We start from the raw sequence: 19,666 nt of genomic DNA on the forward strand, positions 1-19,666 counted from the left end.
ATACTGTAAAACATCATGAATCTATTTTGGTAATACTGTAGTCATTTACTTGTTATCTTTTAGCTCCAGATTATTATCAGTGGAGTCATGTGACCACCGAGACCTGAGGTGCTGGGTATCTTTAAAATGAGTTTGTCTTCTGTGGTGATGTGAAATCATTTTCTTTGCATAGACTCTACACATTTTAAATTGTAAAGGTTAGAATGATATTTTGTACAGTGTTTTTCATAAGCTTATATGAGCCAGAGGCATAACTATTGTAGCTGACGAGCTTCATGTGGATCAGACACCAGGGGTGAATGTAAGATTGTTTTTTACAGATGAAATTATGGATTATGTTTTGTGGAAACGTACCACACAACTGGTGAATGTTTTAATGAATTCTGTTTTTGTTTGTCTCTAATCGTTTCTTTTTTTTTTTTACTTTTGTATGATTATTTCTCAAACTGTTTTCTAATATTTTGCAGGGATTTTATTTCAGTTGTCTTGAAGGAGCCAAATAAAAGTGGAAATGAACATTTACTGTCACTGTGCTGGTAAGATTTTTTATTTTTTTATCTTCAAAAAGGGAGTTGAGTCTTGAATGTAATGGAAGCCAATTTATTAGACAGCCTTAGTACATAGTAGGTACACATGGAAGTATTGTTTGTGCTTCAACACTGGCAAACAAACAATCCCAATAAGTTAAACAGTTTCAGGACAGACTAATGTTTCATCATTATTTTTTCTCTGATAAATAAATTTGATATAAATCAATGGATTTAACAGAGTAAACCCTATACAACAGCAAATTATAATAGAAAAAATAAACACAAAGTCAAGCGTTTGCATCACAGAAAACGCATTATAGTGCAATATACAACTTGTTTGGCCAGGAAAGAGGGGAGGAAAAAAAGTGAAAAGGTTGGGTTTAAGTGTTTGTTTTTTCTTTTATGCAAAGCCATTCACCATTGGAGGGTTTTACATTGCACCAGAGGAGGAAACAGACAAAGAAAATATAGATAATAGTCTTTTTCCCAGCTGACCACTAACAGCTACAGCTAAAACATCACAAACACGGCGGCTTCACATTGGCATTTTTAAAAGGAAAAGGATCACTACTTCACAGTCAGAAATATCACCAGTCAACAGTGAGACGCTAAAACAGCAACATATGGCAGATACACAACACTACTCAGTGCATGGCCCAATTAAACATCATTACTAACCAATGAGATAAGACTTAATCTGACAGGATACAATACTGAAATACAACTGGCCCTTTTTAAGATTATTCTTTAAATATCAGCAAGCAACGGCCTCTTTGACATTAAAACGTGAAGTTTCTCTGGAGAAAGGAAATCGTTTGTGGCGGGTCAATACTTCACAGTCTCGGCAGCCGGAGGAGGGATGATTCTGGTTTTTTTTACAGAGCGCTTTCTCTTTTCATCTTCTGCTCTGCCAAGGAGTTTTAAACAAATACTCCACTGAAACTTTAACTGTTCTGTGTTTTCAGTATCAAACCTTCACCAGCTTTAGAAGATGAAGCATGATCAGATTTCATACACGATGGCTTCACCGTGAAAAACGGTATCAAAACATCCATAGGAACTCATGAGACCGGTCACATATAGTCAGTCCACAGCTCCATCTGTCAAAACGTGTTCTAAGTATGTTACAAAGCTATATTTCCATCAAATTATGTCTGAAAAAAGACATCTAGTTTTTCAACAGGAGGTTTCCACTGCCCCAAAATATGACTGATGGATCAAAAAGCTTCAATGAATGTTTTTTCTACTTTGTGATACTGAAAACACAGGGTTTCTGTGGAGTATTCAAGCTCAGCATCTTTGGAAAAAGCTAAACGCTAACTCTGCAGCTCCCAGAACATCCACACTGGATACAAACACATTGACAGTCCACACAAGTCCAAGCATGCTACTGAATATGCACATCTCAAATGGGCAGGGGGGGACGGGGGGGAGGGGGACAACTCCTCTCTGATGAAATATATTTATATATATATGTATTGCATGTTGACTGATATGATATATTTTACAACATCAACCTCTCAAACTGCACATCCCTCCTCCACCTGCTTCCAATAAAACTCACACCAAGGAGGTAATCCAAAGGAACAAATGAGAGAAAATGTCTACCTGTTACACATTCTAGCAGGTTTCTTAGCATACAATGTTACATTTTGGTACTTTCAGTTCTAAATGGCCTTCTGTTCTGATATTTAAACCTTTTTCAATAAGTTTATTTAGTTGCATCCATTGTAAAACATGAGAATACTTGCAACAATTTTATTCTTTGATACAACATATATTTTTTTTATCATCTGTCTTTTTTTCTTTTCAAGCAAGATGCATACACAATTAATGGATAAGGTTGGGAGGGGCAGGGGGGCGATGGCGGTAAAATGGGTAGAGGAGGGGTGTGGGTTAAGGGTTTAAGGAGGAGAGAGACGTGATTGGAGGATTTTAGCTTGTCACTTCCTCGTCTGGTTTGTTCATGGCCTTGAGCTGCTCCAGCAGGCTGGTGGGGGTGAAGATGTGGGTCGATCCTGGAGACACGCACAAACACACACGCACACACACACACACACATACAGAGCGTTAGATCTGAACGTTTGGAGAGAAACATTAAAAAATGTGTTTTCAGCTCTTGCTATGAATGCCTATAGTAGATGAGGACAGTCTCACATAATGTTAGGTCTTACAGCTGCAGTCCCTGGTTCTCTGCACATTTAGATCCTGCATCATTTAACACTCTACCTGCTAAAATACCGAATACCAATACTGATATTTTAAAACTCAAATAATTTGAGCCACAGTACTGTGTCAAACTAATAACTAGAGATGCACTAAACTAGTGTTATGACTGGAAAACCTCATAAATCCAAATTTGTTCATATTTAATCTATCAATCAATATCTAGCTTTAGACTTTAAATATCTTAAATCTTCTTTGACTTGCATAATGTATGATGCAATATTAACTTTTCCCACTTAAACGTCTCCAATCTTCAGATAGAGATACTGAATCATGGCTCTGTGCTAAATCACATGCAGCTGAACATTATGGAAGCACACAGATCAGTGATGGTGCCACACAACTGACAAGACTCTGAGCTGCGAGGAGCGGCAGGTGATTTTAGACCAAAAAAACAAAAAACAAACCTGCAACACCAAACCTGTCTACAACAGCACAGCCAATCGGATGTTAGAAAAATGTGCACATGACCGAGTGAGCCTTTACTTAAAGAGCATGCAGGAAGCTGGAAAATACTGGTAGAAAAAAAGCAAAAAATAGACAAAAGCAGATCTTCTCTACGTGTTATGAAATCTCAAACCAGAGAGTTCGACCTATTGTCTGTTACATATGGATGAGAAAGTGAAACTCAGTAACCTTAATAAGACGTGGATGAACTGGTGTGACAGCTGAAGACACATTTCAAACATTGTAAAACTTGAAAGGTGCTGATTGAAGTAAATCAAACTTTTTGCCAAATTAGTTTTTCACGTCTTTATGGATGGCCATCTCTGGTCGGCCATCTTCATTTACAAACATACAGAAAGGAAAGGAGACTGACTGTTTGATTTACCCCACACACCTGTTCAACATCAACAGTATTTGTCCTACATCGGTTTGTTTCTGTTGCAAAGCTGCATGTTTCTTCCAGTTTGGTCTGATTAGCTTTACCTCAAAGACATTCACCTACAATTGAAAACTAAAGTTGATCCTGAGAGGAAGTGGAAGTGGTTGAAGGTAAAAACAGGAGAGAAAGAGGCAAGCCCATCTCGATTTGGGGCGTTATGGTGATGATGCAGGGTTTTGTGGGTGTCGGGGATCGTGGGTGGGTGGGTGGGTTTAGTGTGGGTCACAGAGGTCAGTGTCAGACTGGCCTCACCTGCTTCTCTGCTGTTCCCCAAAACACACAGCTTCGTGGGCCTTTCAGCCCCAGAAACACAACACCGTGACGTGGATCTCCAGCGCCACTCAGTAACTCTACATGGTTGGTTTAAGACCAAAATAGCATAACAAAAACAAAGAGTTGTTTTAGTAGGTGATGGCCATTTTGCTCAGGAAGTGCTGAATGTGGCAGTATGTGAGGGAGCAGCCATACTGCTTAAGGTGAGAGCTGCTTACTGAGGAAACCATAAAACCAAAAGTTTGTTATAAACGATATCGCTTTAGCAGATTAGTCAGGAATGAGATGGATGCCCAGAGATACAATACTCTGTCTTTATAGGTGAGAATCCAGCTTTTAATGGCAATATGTGTGTAAAATTACAAAGACAATGACAGTGTCAGGGACATTGAAGTATTTACTGCCTCCAATGACGAAATGTTTCAAATATTCTCTGACACATGTTTGTCAGCGGGGGGTTTCAGAAACTATGAGTTAGAACTGATAAAAGCTGGTGAAGAGAGGAAGGATTGTTTTGGTGCAGACAGCTCCACCATGTGGACAACTTCTGAACCAAAGCAATAAAAGACAAATATTTCATGTCCCTTCACCACTTATTTCAAAAGGAACTTACAATACACATCAAATCTAAACCAATTTCTTTGTATTCCACACATTATTTAAAAGTTTTGCAGGTGTAGCATAGTTTATGTCTGTATATAACACATGTACACAACACATACCGATGTACACTGTAATCATGTACTGTGTGTTTTTGTTTGTGTGTTCTTGTACTGTAATAACATGCTGACACTAGTTGTGTGTGAGTGCCTTGTGTAATGGATGAGTTCTGGGAGGAATAAGAAGAAGTAGCTACTCTACATTGAAGAGGAGGGGGAGATTAGACGTAGCTGGTTGATATGGGTGGCATCTTTATTTTTGGATAGGTTGCTAAAGCATATCAGGTGGAACAATGCTACAGTCTCAGACTGTGTCAGCAGAGAGACGTCACGGAGGCAGCTTTCTGGGCAAGTCAACTGCAGTGGTTATTATTGCCCGACTGGTTCCCATATTGTTGCCACAGAAACTGCCCCGTGTGTCAGCAGCACCCTTTAACCATCATCATGATGATCAGTGATTAATATCCAGAGAGAGCCCTCTGCAGACGAGCCATGAGGCATGTGAGCATGTGATGGTGGGCTGAGAGTCAGGGATGATGTACGGAAGCCCTGAGAGGCCAGTAAGAAAAACAATACTGGTGATTCAGTTTGTAAGTGGGATCAAAATTGTTTTCTCTCCTGTGTTTAGGATTTAATAACAGGTGATGTTATTATCACTAATATGTTGTTAGAATTAGCTAGACTGTGGTTCCCACTCATTAGCTGAGATGTTACTGTTAAAATGACCACACTACTGTGAACTAGTGTTAGCTAGGCAGTCATTTTAGGGTAGGTTGTAGCTTTTGGTTCGCCATAAATTAACTGTTATTCAATTGTTAGATAGCAAGCTAATATCAGTATAGCTACATGAGCTACATTAGTAACATATTTTTCAAACTCCCTCAACCTCTGTTTCACAGATAATTTTAAAAAGTCAAAACAAATATATTATTCTACAAGGTTCAACTGTTCTCTCAGAAAACAGGAGAAGAAAACTATTTAGATCAGACATAGAAAACGGATCACCAGATATTTATTTTGTCACTTGCCCTCTGGGCTTCTGTAGATTTGAGTCAAATGAAAGAAAGAAAGAAAAGAAAAACAACAACACACAAGGAACAAAAGGAGAGAATCCTTCTTTGAAATCCAGCATCAACTCAAGGACCTGTCCTGAAAGAAACCGGTAACAAATCAAGGGGATAGTCTTTAGCAAAGGATTAATTAGAAAAATAATTAGTTAAAAAGTGATAAAGATGGACCTCGGGGGTAGATTAAATCTGGAGTGTGGTCAGCAGGCTCAAAGGGCCTTTGGGTGACAGTAAAAGGGGCGATTTAATCCACCCAGTTGAGATGATGGGAGGAGGCAGCAGGGATGGGGTCACAACCCCCTCAGGCACGGCCACTCCACAGCACAGACTCTACTTGGGCTGTGAATCCAAATGTTCAGCCTCCAGACTTACAGACAAGACTCTTGTGGACTTCAGACATATACACTGTGACGTGTCAGCATCAGCACGTCAGGTTTTTGGGAGGCTGCGTGAGTGAAAGGCTACATAAGATCCAGTTCTTGCACTTCACTGCTCTATGCATCACACTTTTTCAACGTGTCTTATGTTTTTTGAAGATTTCTTCAACACTACGTGGGTGGTTGTTGTTTTTACATGACTTCTCACTTCTTACATTTTATATTCTTCTTGTGCCAGAGAATTATAGTTTCACATCCAGTCCACCGCTCTGCAAAAGTAAAGAAGTCTGGACATTTGGATTCAGCCTTCGAGCTGATTGATCAGCAGATTGATGAATTGAAATCGGATATATAGTGAGCAGAGCCTGATGGTGGTCCATGCACTGGGGAAAGGTTGGAGGTGCCCATCCCCGAGGGACACGGGGAGGAGGAGGGTGGAGTTACATAAAAAACAATACTGAGTGTTCAAAGAAGAGAAAGAGGAACAAGGTGGAAGCCCTTGTGCTGTGGAAGTTCAGAAAGGGCTTCTTTGTGCGGCTGCCTTTACTTTTTTCAGTGTGATTTCTCTCTCCCTCCCTCCCAATCTGTCTCTGCCTCACTCGTCTGAGGGTTCTGCGTCCTCAAAGGACACCCTAGTGGACTCTCGGAAGTCGGGGTGCTGCAGGTCCGATAAGAATTTGGTGGGGGTGAGCAAGTGGGTGGAACCTGTGGAGGAACAGAGGCGGCTTCACCACTCGTCTCTCAGCACACGCCACGCCCCCTCCCCCACTCGCTCCCAGAAACAAAAGGGTTAAAAAAAACAAGCAAACCTGTCACACGTACACACAGAGACACAATCGCCCACACACACAAAAAAACACACGTGGCATGTTGCACAAACATAATAAACTGGGACGCACACACACACAGAAAAAGACATGGCGTGGCTGCAATTTAAAGACAACAGTTGTTTTTAAAGACAACAGCAGAAGCAGAGCACAACAAAAACTAACAACACACTTTCCCAGTTATAACACAGACTGGCTGGCAAAGCTTTAGGACATCAAATAAACAATACAGAGGGGCATAACATAAAGGGCTATTTAAACAAAACACATTGCACACAGTAGGCAGGTTGTACCAGCTATCTGCAGCTAGCTGTGTTACTGCTGTGCAGCTGATGTGGTCGTGGTGTGTGATGTTTGTTAGTTAGTTTATTTCGCATATCAAAAATGTTAAGAGAAAGATGTAACATATAGAATCCAAGACGATGTGAGGGAGAAATGCTGAAAAACCCCTCCAGGGGCTGGATGTGAGATTCACTGTCTGGGTGCATGGAGGTCAGAGATGAGATTCTGCTGAAAGCCTAAACTTTGATTCCCAATTTTTGTGCTTAAAAAAGTGAAAGTGTATAAAGTTATAGATGCCCCGAACGTAAATTAATTTGAATTAATAATCAAGCTGTATTCAATCTTCTGTTGGTTTTTAGTATTTAGTGTTTTATAATTGAATAGTTGAATAATTTTCTATATCTATATCTTGTTTCTACCTGCTTCAACAAATGCAATTCAATATCAGAAAGACATGAATACATTTTTTTTTAAAAACTCATATTATATCATCAAAAATTCACCCCATGCTTGGTATAGAAAAATCTGGTTCTTATTTCTCTTCCGCAGTGAATCTGCACCTCTACCTCAGGGTTACACTCGTCCATTCGGTTGACTCCCTGTGTTTGACTCCCTCCATGTTTTCTTTCCCTCCATCTTTCCTCTGTAGCTGTGTTCCAGTTCAGAAGCTGTGTCCTTCTGTCACCTTCAGAGCGTCTTAACACCTGCTGCCACTCCGCCCTCTGAAAGCACTTCAGAGAACCTGGCCCCTGAATTAGGACACAGCTCATCAGCATGTCCACTCAGAGACACATCCACGCTGCGTTCAAGGTTGTGCCGAGTGTATCTTTGAGTAGCCATGTCCTCCACCTACACATTAACCCTTCCTCTTGTTCTCTGCCTGCCCTCAGTGCATTACTCACCAATGATGGCTTCCCATTTCCCATTGGCCTGTGTGACCTCATAGGCGCAGCGCATCTCACTGAAGGACACGCCTCCGATGATAAAGACCATGACACGTGGACCGGTGCGGTATTCTCCAGGTGTCTTATTCTTGTGCCAGTGGCCGTACCGGGCGCTACCAGGGCAGAAAGGTTAACATGGTCACATTATATTACATCGTTAGCTTGGCATGCTGTTACATTTCATTCATTCTCTCACGAAACACATTGTCCATTGAGAAAGATTTCGAAAATATGTGTAACCGTGGACACATTGATGTCAGATTTTTGGTTTTCAAGCTCATAATTCTTTATCTTGACCTTGAAGGAGCATCAAGGGGTTAAGGAAAAGTATGAATGAAAATTCACATGGACTTGAAAAGGGAAACTATAGGGCTGTGATAATCTAATTGCACTTAAATACTTTTTCCAAGCCAATTTTATTTGAAAACATTGAAGATACAGCGAGCACAGTGACAAACGCTGTTGTAAGACGTAAGTAAGATTTCCTGTCAAGTCAACCAAATCAAAACAAACCAATTACTCATAGTTTGTAGCATTAAAATACATATTGTTGGACATTTACATTATTTTCTTGGTAACTGAAACCATATAACCTGAGCTGAAGTCTGAGCTGCTCATGTAAGACCAGATTGACACATTCGAGGGTTGAACTGCATCTGTGTGCTTTTCCTCTGACTAACCTACATGCATCCTAAGGGTCTTCACAGCGCAGGGTGAGTCTGTATTTGTGGGGGAGGGACAGTAAATGAGGCAGATCAGTTTGTAATCAATACACACCAGCAGTCCCACACACACACACACACACACACACACACACACACACACACACACACACACACACACACACACAGACTGGGGGTGTAAATGGCAGAGGAGCTCAGTGTATCTCCTCTCCACAGACAAACACACACACTGATGACTTGTATTCAGGTCAGCTTCATTAAATTTCGGTCAAGAGGTGTGATGTTTAATGTGATCTATTGCTTCAATGACATGTTTGACTTGTAAAATTTTGTCTAATCTCCCATTCTCATGGAAATTGAACAGACTGTTGTATTTTAGACAATTTTTCCATGAATCCAAAATGGAAATTTTAAAATGCAAACAGTCATTTTCATGTGGAAACTTAAAAGGTACATTGTGTAGAAATTACTCTCATCTAGCGTTGCGGTTGTACAGTATATCGCAAGCAACTCAATCGTATTTTTCATGCTGCATTCACGTGAAATTGGGCAGACGGCAGACGGACGACAGCCGCTGCACGTAACGACATAAACAAGCCTCTATGTAAACAAGTGGTCCGTCAGCAAGTAAAACAATTCTGTGACTAAAATGACATCTGGTTTGTTACCGACGGCCGTCTGTCCGACTGCACATGAATGCAGCATCAGTGTAACGCTCCATTCCTCCTCACTGCGTTACCGCGGTGACTTTTCACAGACGCCACCTCAACCTGAGCCGACAGCTCCGGTGTCTCCGGTGAGTTTCCATGGTTTCCTGTCTTTGCAGTGGGATCTGTGCACGCCTCACAAACCTCAATCAACCATCAATCCATTTTTCTAGTATTGATCAATCAGAGTCATCTCTCTTCCAAAATGACTATTGATCCAACACCACCATTTCTGTTTTCATCATTCAGAAAGGGGCTACAACCAGCCTATCAGATGCAACACTTGGTGCAGATGTTTTCATGTGTGTGTTTGTGTGTCTACCTGACTGCAGTGGTGCTGAAGGAGGCAGAGGAGCGGGTGGAGATGTATGGATAGTGCTTGGTGTCCAGCTTATCGTCAATAGCATCCTGCAGGGTGAGAAGAGACACACACAGATCTCTGTCAGCCACATTATCTGTCTTACACACACAGAGACACTTGAATAGCAGCTTCACAGTTTACAACATGTCTCTTAGCAACCATGCGCGGTTGCATCATGGAGGTCCATTGAAGAACTGGCTTTACACAAATACGGAGTTAAACACAGTCGATAAGCGGCGGGCTGCTGAAATAGATGTTTGACTCAGGTTGTGGTGTCGACTGAAAAGTAAACAGTTCTGCTGAGGGGGATTAGATTAGTTTCTTGTTTCTAATCCCTGTTTTAGCTTTACAAGAGGAAAAATAAACACATCTAGAGTGGAGACAGCAGGTTAAATAAAACTGTGTTTATGTAAAAATGATTAACATGGACCAAGACATGAATCTAACAGGTCAAATGGTGATTTATGTCCTGCAGACACACCTCCATGATGTCCTTGACCAGTGGTGTCCAGCGGGACAGCTGATAGGTCTGCTCGCTCACACGCTCCTTCCTGTCCAACTTCTTTCCTCGGCGGAGGGTGGACTGAAGACGGAGAGAAGATACGAGGGAATAAAAGAGTCACCGGTGTCTCTAATCTGATCTGTGAGTACATTTAGTAACAGAAAACAAACTGTTCTGTCTAACCCACTACAGTCTTTATCAGCTGCTGGGTGTCATGTATCCAGTCATTCAAATACAATGTAAACATGATCTTGCAAAGATGTGTGATTATGAGAAGTAAAGTAACACATCACTGGAAACATTTAGTCCTTTTCTGTTCTGCCAAAGTTACATAATTGTGTGTGGTGAGTTAGCAGTAGAACTCTCAGCTGGTGCATTCATGTGCTGGATGGAAGCTCAGACATTTGACAAAGCGTCTGATTTTTAACATTCCTCGGATTGAAAATGTTTTCTCACTGGCCACAACTTCTCAAGTGTCAGATGCAGAGAATTTGACATAGCTTGTTCTTTTAACTGCAGTTTCATATACACTATCAGCAGGTAACTAATTCTACATCATTTAATGGAGACGCATTCATCTCGAGGAAACTTATTTCCATAATATAAAGTAAGAAAGTAAAGAGGAAACTAAAAATAGTGTGTTGATTAATTCAAAACAGCTTAAAGCTACAATTTGAGAATTAAATTGAAATGTAAAACACTGTCCCATGTGGTGAACAAGACTGTAACAACAACAATGTAAATCTAAGTATCTCTGACTTAATTAGGACATCAAAGATGGGAAGTGAACAATGAGATTATCTAGATAGATAAAACCAATAAAAAGGAGGAATAAAGACTGAGAAGGCACATCAAAACGAGGAAGAAAAGATAAAGGAGGCCAGTTGAGCATCTTACATCTGTGATGATGGGGACGCCCAGGTGAGCCATGTTGGTGATGATCTCACTGTCCTCAGGGGGGATCTGAGCGTGTTGGATCAACTTGTTCAGATTCTCCTCCGTAATGCCTGAACACACACACACACACACACACACACACACACACACACACACACACACACACACACACACACACACACACACACACACACAGTCATCTATCTTGTTTACATTTAATATGCTGCTCAACATGTTATGACTTGACTGTTATGAAGGGGAATTCACGTTTTGCCACTTGAGCGCAAAAATAACTTAATATCAGTTTAATATCGCTGCCGTGTGTTACGTAACTTCAGCACTTTATTACAGCAGAGTTGTTCTGTCTGTATGCTCCCTTTATGGTTCATGGTGAAAAGCTGATTTTCTGAAGCTCTTTCAGGCTGTAGTGGTTCACTTCTCTTTTTTGTTCATAGAAAGATGTTTATTATTTATAAATAGAAAAGTAAAAGATTATTATAAGGTTTTATAACAATAAGCACAACACATCATATAGCATTTTATAATGGATCATAAGGTCAAGTATTATAATAGAGTTATAATTCTCGATGATGTATTTATGCTTATTGTTATAAAGCCTTATGATAATTTATGAGTGTTTATAATGATAGTTATACACGTCTATAAGCCAATTATAACACATTATAACTATATTTATAATGTATTATTGATGTGGGCATTTTCATTGAGTTACTAACAATTATAACGTATTATAATGCCTGACATTATAAGTCATGATAAAATGCTTTATAGTGTGTTATGATTATTGTTATAAAGCCTTATGATTATGAATGTTTATAACTATAGTTACACAGTGCTATAACTGCATTATAACTCATTATAAGTATGGTTAGAATGCGTTTTAGAGATAGGCGTCAAGTAAAGTGTTACCGATAAATCTAACAATGATCAAAATGTTCAGAAAATGACTGTGTGGTGGTGATTTACTACATTCATTTCCCTGTGCTCTTTTCAACAGTTCTATGTAGAGTAAATAATACTCATAAGTCTAGGTTAATATATTATTAGACTAGAGAGCAGATATCTTGATGTCGTCTGTATCCTGCTCCTCACCGTTCTTGAGGAAAATGTAGAGCAGGATGATGCGGATCTTGTCATACGTGCTGACGTTGGCGTCCAGCAGGATGGGAACAATAGCCCTCATGGGGTCTTTGATCTTCTCTCCCTCAGCGTCTGTCCCCATGGCCAAATCCTGCAACAGAGAACTCCACTCTCATACAGTGTTTGTTGTATAATTGTCTGAGGAGCACCATTTTTTCTTATAATACGCCAACAAAGAGACTGATTTTGATCTCTGAGGACTAAACAAAGTCTTCAGCATCTAAAACACTTTGTGTTCCCTGTCACCTGTTCCACGCGGCACAGCTTGTCCACCGTTCCCTGGTAATGCTTCATGCAGTCCTCAGCCAGCTGCAGGTGAGTGGAGTACTGAGGAAACACAACACACCAGGGTCAGTATACACACTCACACACATGCACAGGAAAACATACATGTGACTACACACACCTTGCTGAGCTCCTTCTGGTACTGAGGCATCTTCTTCAGCATCTGGGACAGATCCCTCATTGTGGTCTGTTGAGACAAAGAGCAACATGTATGAATTGGTAGTGGACTATGTTTACGAGGAGAGTTTAGTTTTATAAAGAAATGTTGACCATTTGGAAACCGAAACAGCTCATAGACACAGCAGGTCTGTTCTCAAGTATCTGATGACCAACTGGACTGAAGGTCATAACACTGGATGATGAACTCAAGATAATCCTGTGGTGAAGTTTGCTCTTAGCTGTGTGTAACAAACTAAAACAAGAAGAGTAACAAGGAGCAGAAACCTCATGATTCATTTAGTTTCCTCCACCAACTAAAAAATGAATAAGTAAAGACATAAGACTCAACTTAGTCCCAGACACGTTTTTGAGTCCAACAAGGTAAACTCAACATTCCATCTATCATCACACTGATGAAGCATCGTTGTTTTTTGAAGGAATAGTTAAAAATAAATATATGCAAATTTGCTGTCTTGTTGACAGTTAGATGAAACTGATTCTACTTTCATGTCTTTACTTTAAATTTGCAGCTAGTTCGACCAGGCTAGCTGTTTTAAGTTTAATGTAAATGTTCTGCCAAGACAATTACCTGCATATTTAATCCCTCTCAGTGTTTTCATCTCTCAGTCAGTAGATATAAGATATTATTTATAAGAATATTTCAAAAAATACATTATTATTCCTTTAAAAATGTGGAATAGATTTTTTTCACCTGCTGTATGTTTGAACATATGTACCGGAGGTCCGCGGGTATAGTCACAGTCATGAGGTACCAGTAAGAAGTGACAGCGTGTGGCGGCTAGCGGTACTGAAGTCAAACTCACTCACCCATTAAGGACATGCTAATCCACTTGCCAAGAGGTCAAATGGATTAGCATGTTGAAACGGTTAGCATCATCGCCCGTGGTGCAGGAGACTCGGGTTCGAAACCCACTCAACATCGGTCACACATACGACCTGTTTGCATACTGTCTAACTATCTAGTATATAAAGTTCAATAATGCTCTAGTGACAATGCTGTATGTTCAGATAGCATCAGCTTCCTCTTTACCTTCTCTCCAGTGTTCATCCTCTTGCTGGCAGAAAACTCCTTCAGCTGACGTGTCACTTCCCTGCAGACAAAGACACAAAGAGCAAAGGAGGAACATGAGAATGTTTGCATAGATTTTGTTCAGTATCGACAGACTTTTTGAGCAGATGTGAAAAGTGCGAAGTAAAACAGATGTACTCACTGGGACACCTCAGCTATGTGTTTGTGTCTCAGGCTCACCCACAGGTCATCGTCTTCATGCAGCAACACCTCCTTCTCACGAGAGTCTCCGACGCCGCTGGATTCATATCTGAGGGAAGGAAATGTTTATCAAAACCTGAACATAGCCCTCACAAGTCATCACTTATCTGTCTTGTCTTTTTTTGTACTTGTAGACGTCGTTCTCGATGGGCAGCAGGTCGTAGCCCATGGCCTGGAAGGTGAGCTCATGCAGGACGGGTGAGACGGGGTCAAACGCCCGGTCCAGGATGATCAGCTGTGAGCGAGCCTTGTCTGGACCCTGTTCAGAGAGAGAGAGAGGCGATTGGATACAAGAGTGACGAGAGAAAATGGAGAAAATGAAAATGGATGAATTCTGCTGAGCTCACCTCTCCCATGGTGGGGTCATCAGCCTTGTAGGCGTCCAGTTTGTCTTGGACCAGCTGGGCCAGGGTGGCGTTGTCCTTGTACTCCCTGACAGAATGACAGACAGATGGACGCATATGGAGGTGGACAAGGAAGGACAATGCGGCAAATAATTGTGATGAGGAGAAGTGAGGAGAACAAGAAAGACGTTCACTTCACACAGCCACATGAGACCATAGGAAAAAGAAAGGAGGGTAACAGCTCTCAGGTCCCAAAATACGCTTGATCTATAGCTACTATAGTTTATATTTGCTGACTCTCTACAAAAAGGATATTCAATTGTCTATAACTCATTTTGAGCCTCTGCGACTGAAGATTAATATCTGCAGCACTGTCAGTTTTCTCCTCCCACACAACTCCTTTTATATTACAGAGGCATGCTACTGACAAAAAACAAAGACACACAGTCATATCTATTAAAGAGCAGAAGAAGTGAATCACAGCGCAAAACAAAACACATCATTGATGAGATCACAGCTAATCTGGGTTATGGGACAGCAGAAATGTTCCCTTTTTATGTTTAAATGGACAAAATAAAACAGATAAATAGAAACTCCTCCTCTCTGCAGCACCTTCAGCGACCTTTAACACCTCATCTGTCCACATAAGCTATTTCCTTGAACTGCTGACACACTGAGTCGTGGGGTCTGTGCCCCCTGCAGCTCACCCTCGGTATCTGACGGCGGGGTATTCCTTCAGGGTGGCGCAGAGCGTGGCCAGCTGCTCGGCCAGCCTCTCCATCACCGGGTTCTTCAGCTGGGTCTTGTGGGGGCTGTAGAAACTGTGGAAGGCATCTGGGTTGTCCAGAGAGTACACCTGCACACACACACAAAGATATTGTATTGTATTGATTCAGAACAACAGAACTGTGTTTGTGTTTTTCTGACTGAAGCACTGACTTCACCGCGACAAAAGATATTTAATGTCACACACTCAGCAGGTCAGTGTATTGTTTTCTCTTTCATGATCTCCTTTCCTCTCCTCTTCCTTCTTTCCTCTCTGTTCCTTGTCTGCCTCCTCTCCTCTCTCATCCCTTGTTTCCCCTCCTGTCTCATTGTCTTTTCTCCTCTGTCATTTCCATGTTCCATGGTTCCTTATATCCCTTTTCCATTTTCCTTTTCTCTCCCCTCCTCCATTTTCCCCTCCATTAATTTTCTTGTTAATGTCCTTAACTTCTTCTCTTCTCCTCTCCTCTTTTCCTATTTCCTTGTTTAATCTTCCATCTCCGGTTATCCCCCCTTTCTTTCTCCCCTCTTTCATTTCTTTCATCTCCTCTCCTCTCACCTTCTCTCCTCATCTACCTCCAGCTCCTCTCTCCTGCCTCCTCCCTTGTTTCCTACCCTTCTCTTTTTACTTGTTTTCTCTTCTATTTTCCAATCCTCCTTTTTTTACCCTTGCATGTTTGTTTTTCTCCTGTACTCATCTTTCCTTGTTTCCACTCTGATTTCCTCCTCTCCTCTCTCCTGCATCACTCACTACCACTCCCTCCTCCCACCCCATCTGTCCACGGTCACATGACCACACTCCTGCGCTGCAGAAGGGTCCCTACGCTGCCATTGGCTCCCGTCTTCTGTGTGGATCCTGACTCATCCAATGGGGAGTGAGCATCAGGTTGTGGGGCGGGGCTATACGGCAGCATTTTGCCTGAAGCAGAAAACCACTGACTCTGAATTAATTATAGTAGACAGGAGGAGAGCAAAGCATTGTGGGCCGTGCAGCATCTTCAGATACTGAGAGAGTGGAGGATGGACAGAAGAAGAGGTGAGGGAGATAGAGAGGGGAGGACAAAGGGAGGGGGGAATTAGGAAAATATAGTTGGGGGAGGAAAAGAAAAAATATTATGGAAATAAAATATTTTAAAAAAGAGCAAAAAAGGCTGATGACAGCAATGAGCAGGGAGAGCAGAAGCGACGTGCAAAGGCAGGGGTGGAGGAATGGCGGGATAAAAAAAGCAGACAAGGGGAGGGAAAGAGGAGGAAAGATGGATGGGGATGGAGGAAGGAATTTGGAAATTTAGCGAGGGTGGAGAAGCAGGTGGGAGGGAGGGCAGGGCCATGTGACAAGTGTGAGTGTTTTCTGGTGCCGTCTGGCAGTAAACAGAGTGAGTGGTGAGTCAGCAGCATCGTGCCAAACCACCACCTGAGTGTGTGTTTGTGTTTCTCCCTCTCTCCCTCTCTCCCTCCCTCCCTTCTTATCCATCCCATAACCTCACTGTTGCTATTCCTGTCTGTGTCCTTTGCAGCATCTCTTTCCTCCCACCTGTCTTAATCGATCGCTCACTACTCTTCCTCAAGCTTTCTCTCTCTCTCTCTCTCTCTCTCTCTCTCTCTCTCTCTCAGCCACTAAGAACCAATAGAAGTGAACCTTTCATTCACTGCCCTAAGAGGAAGAGAAGAGGGGCAATAATCCAGGGCCAGGTGCATAAAACCATCTGTTTAATGAATGAATGAATTTTTTATTTTCGTGTCATGCCACCACTGTGGCCCATCCCATATGGGATTACAAGACACATTTAATGGCAAATACAAGAAAAAAAAGACTAGACAGTCCTTCCTGTTGGTGTTCCCTGCCACACAGGTGTGACACTTAGATAAACAATTTAAGATTACTTTCAGTACTCAACTATATATCGCTCTTCGTCTCATTGCCCAAGCCTTTTCAAGAAATAAAGAAAATGCAAATATATTCAACTGAAAAAGATCTTTTAGCTTCTCAGCATCGTCTAACCACACAAATTCGTTATTTGCATCTACCTTACTAAACAATTTTTGTCTTATAGAGTCATAGAAAGGACAAATAAATTACAAATTCTGCTGTGCCAATATCTGCCTGTCTCAATATGAAGACCAAGTATACCAGCTCGCAATTGAGCACACAGGGATCTTTTCTTTTTAGACAAATTATACAAAACATAATACTTTTCTGGGCCAAATACCTGCTTTATTTCACAATTAGTACAGAGTTTTGGTTTGCCCCAAATACCTAATGCCCATCTATCTTTACTTTGTTGTTTACATATCAATACTTCCTTGTCGATGAAAAGAGCAGCAAAGACGATATTCCATTTCACTGATTGTGTCACACTGATTCAATACACGATGCAGAACACACACACACACACATGGCTGGATGCCTACTGTACCTGAGACTCGTAGGGCAAGAATGCAATGTTGATCTCCGTCAGAGTCTTGATGGTTTTGGAAGCGCGGCTCTTCACCAGCTCGTTGAACAGAGGATCAGGGCAGGCTGGAGTAGAGAGACACACAGAAACACCAGTTACACTGCTGACCATCTCTCTCTACCTATTATCTGAATGAGAAGCACTGAGGAAAAGGAGGACTATGATGAAAAGATTTGCATTTTTAGAAAGGGAGCGCTTCACATTGGTTTCATTAATGATTTCAGAGGTTGTTTGGTCACAGAGACATTTCTGCTTTGACACATGTCATTGATCTATGATGTTTGTTAGGAGATACACTTTCATGCATGGTGGCTCCTGACTTGGTGCTGAAGCAACTCTTCATAAATACTCACAGTCGGTGAAGAAAACATGGGCGGCCTTGTATTTAGCTGAATGAGGGTCTTTGAAGTCTGCGATGAGGGTGTGGACAGACTGACGGAGGAGAAACAGAGTCAGACTGTTGTGTTCTGCTGAGTATTGATCACAGCATATGCGAAAACTCAATTAAGTTTTATTGGCAGGATGTTGCTGAAGCATTTACATTAACAGGACGGCCGCCTGAGCAAAATGAATACATTACCAGATGAAATCACATTTTTAAACTTGCTAGTGTTGTGGACATTTCCTTTAACTTGTGAGAGAGAAAATCATAAGTCCAGCAAATTGAGGTTTCACTTTAAGTACTTTATTTTATCTTGCAAGAGGTGGACTGTCATACACACAAAAGTTTGTACGAGAGTGCACACTGAGATTTGGTAACGTCAGGTTACATAGGCACAAGAGCAGGAAGGAGCCATGTGCTCCTCCTTGGAGGCGGCATCATACATTGTCCAATAACATTATTGCATTCTTGCAGAATAAGTTTGCATAGTACAAGTTTGCACTTAGCGCTCATGACATACCATTGGGCTATTATAAGGTTAACTCGTGAAGGCAGGAAGCTAGTGGTTGTCTGTAACTTAAGGTTTGTTGTGGTTTTTTCACACTTCGGCATGTTGACATTTCGTTGACATCTCACTGTGGTTTTGGATATGGAGACAACTGCTTGCTTAAGCGTAATTATCATAAAATAACAGGAACCAAATCGGACACCTGCATACTGCTCTATGCACAGCAGACAAGTGCAACTTGCGCTATCTTCAAAGTTTAATCAAGGGTCATAACATAAAAATTTCCATTACACTAGTCACGCCAATTAAGCTTATTAGAAATGACCACAGAGACCAAACAGAGCAAAACTAATAATGACGTGAGGAAAAGAAAAGATGAAATAAACAATTTGAAGCAGAAAAACATTGTCATATTTCATTTTGTAAATATTAGTTTGCAATTATTTCTGTTTCTTTCACAAAAGCAAACTATGAGCAAAGTAGTTGTATTTTTCTAAGTTGTATAATTACATTACATATTATATTACCTCATACTATACTTTTGGTACATTGTAAACCTTCTACAACCTGGACTTTTTGCACTCTAGGGATGGTGTTGCCAGGTTAACTATATATTATGTGAGCGTGTGTGTGTGTGTGTGTGTGTGTGTGTGTGTGTGTGTGTGTGTGTGTGATCTATCGTGACTGAGTCAGAACAGTTGTGTGTTCTTACCTTCTCTGTGGGTGTAATCAGGAAAATGGCCTCCAGGCTTGGAAGAGGCTCTCGCCGCTTGTTGATGTCCTCCACAACTACAAGGTCAGAAACAGATACATAAACAGTAGCAGAGCTACACATGTAAACACAAGTGTCAGTGTGAGGAGGAATCAGCTAAGTGACTGTGGTGTCTTACTGGTGATGCCCTCTGTCATGATGTCTGTCATCTTGCAGCAGGACGACAACATCCTCATGCTCAGCTGGTCTACAATCAGCGCCTGGCAACAGTGGAGAAGACGGGTGACTATACAAACACACTTTATTACTTCCATTACATGTGGCTGACAGCAAAACTGTCTCATTTGAGGAAAGCTCTACCGTACATTTTGACTTTTAAACT

At 41.3% G+C, this 19,666-nt stretch overlaps 1 protein-coding gene across 2 annotated transcripts in view; it reads right to left on the reverse strand.

Annotated features, from left to right (window-relative positions):
- Positions 1-584: 584 nt before the first annotated feature.
- Positions 585-19,666, reverse strand: part of stxbp1a (syntaxin binding protein 1a) — a 32,232-nt gene continuing 13,150 nt past the window's right edge. The window contains exons 3-20 of one of the 2 annotated variants that reach the window (XM_085793978.1): positions 19,463-19,544; positions 19,285-19,361; positions 18,036-18,114; positions 17,644-17,747; positions 15,169-15,317; positions 14,465-14,549; positions 14,246-14,376; positions 14,059-14,166; positions 13,878-13,938; positions 12,789-12,854; positions 12,629-12,709; positions 12,335-12,473; positions 11,222-11,331; positions 10,304-10,405; positions 9,784-9,869; positions 8,030-8,184; positions 6,566-6,723; positions 585-2,548 (exon numbers count right to left, since the gene is read on the reverse strand). In XM_085793978.1, the coding sequence (XP_085650104.1) occupies positions 6,614-6,723; positions 8,030-8,184; positions 9,784-9,869; positions 10,304-10,405; positions 11,222-11,331; positions 12,335-12,473; positions 12,629-12,709; positions 12,789-12,854; positions 13,878-13,938; positions 14,059-14,166; positions 14,246-14,376; positions 14,465-14,549; positions 15,169-15,317; positions 17,644-17,747; positions 18,036-18,114; positions 19,285-19,361; positions 19,463-19,544 (1,725 nt within the window). In that variant the 3' untranslated portion in view covers positions 585-2,548; positions 6,566-6,613. The remainder of the gene's footprint in view (positions 2,549-6,565; positions 6,724-8,029; positions 8,185-9,783; positions 9,870-10,303; positions 10,406-11,221; positions 11,332-12,334; positions 12,474-12,628; positions 12,710-12,788; positions 12,855-13,877; positions 13,939-14,058; positions 14,167-14,245; positions 14,377-14,464; positions 14,550-15,168; positions 15,318-17,643; positions 17,748-18,035; positions 18,115-19,284; positions 19,362-19,462; positions 19,545-19,666) is intronic. The other variant, XM_085793979.1, reaches the window with a different exon arrangement.

Source organism: Trachurus japonicus, chromosome 12, assembly GCF_045865225.1.
Source record: "Trachurus japonicus isolate A0001 chromosome 12, Traja_1.0".
NCBI lineage: Eukaryota > Metazoa > Chordata > Actinopteri > Carangiformes > Carangidae > Trachurus > Trachurus japonicus.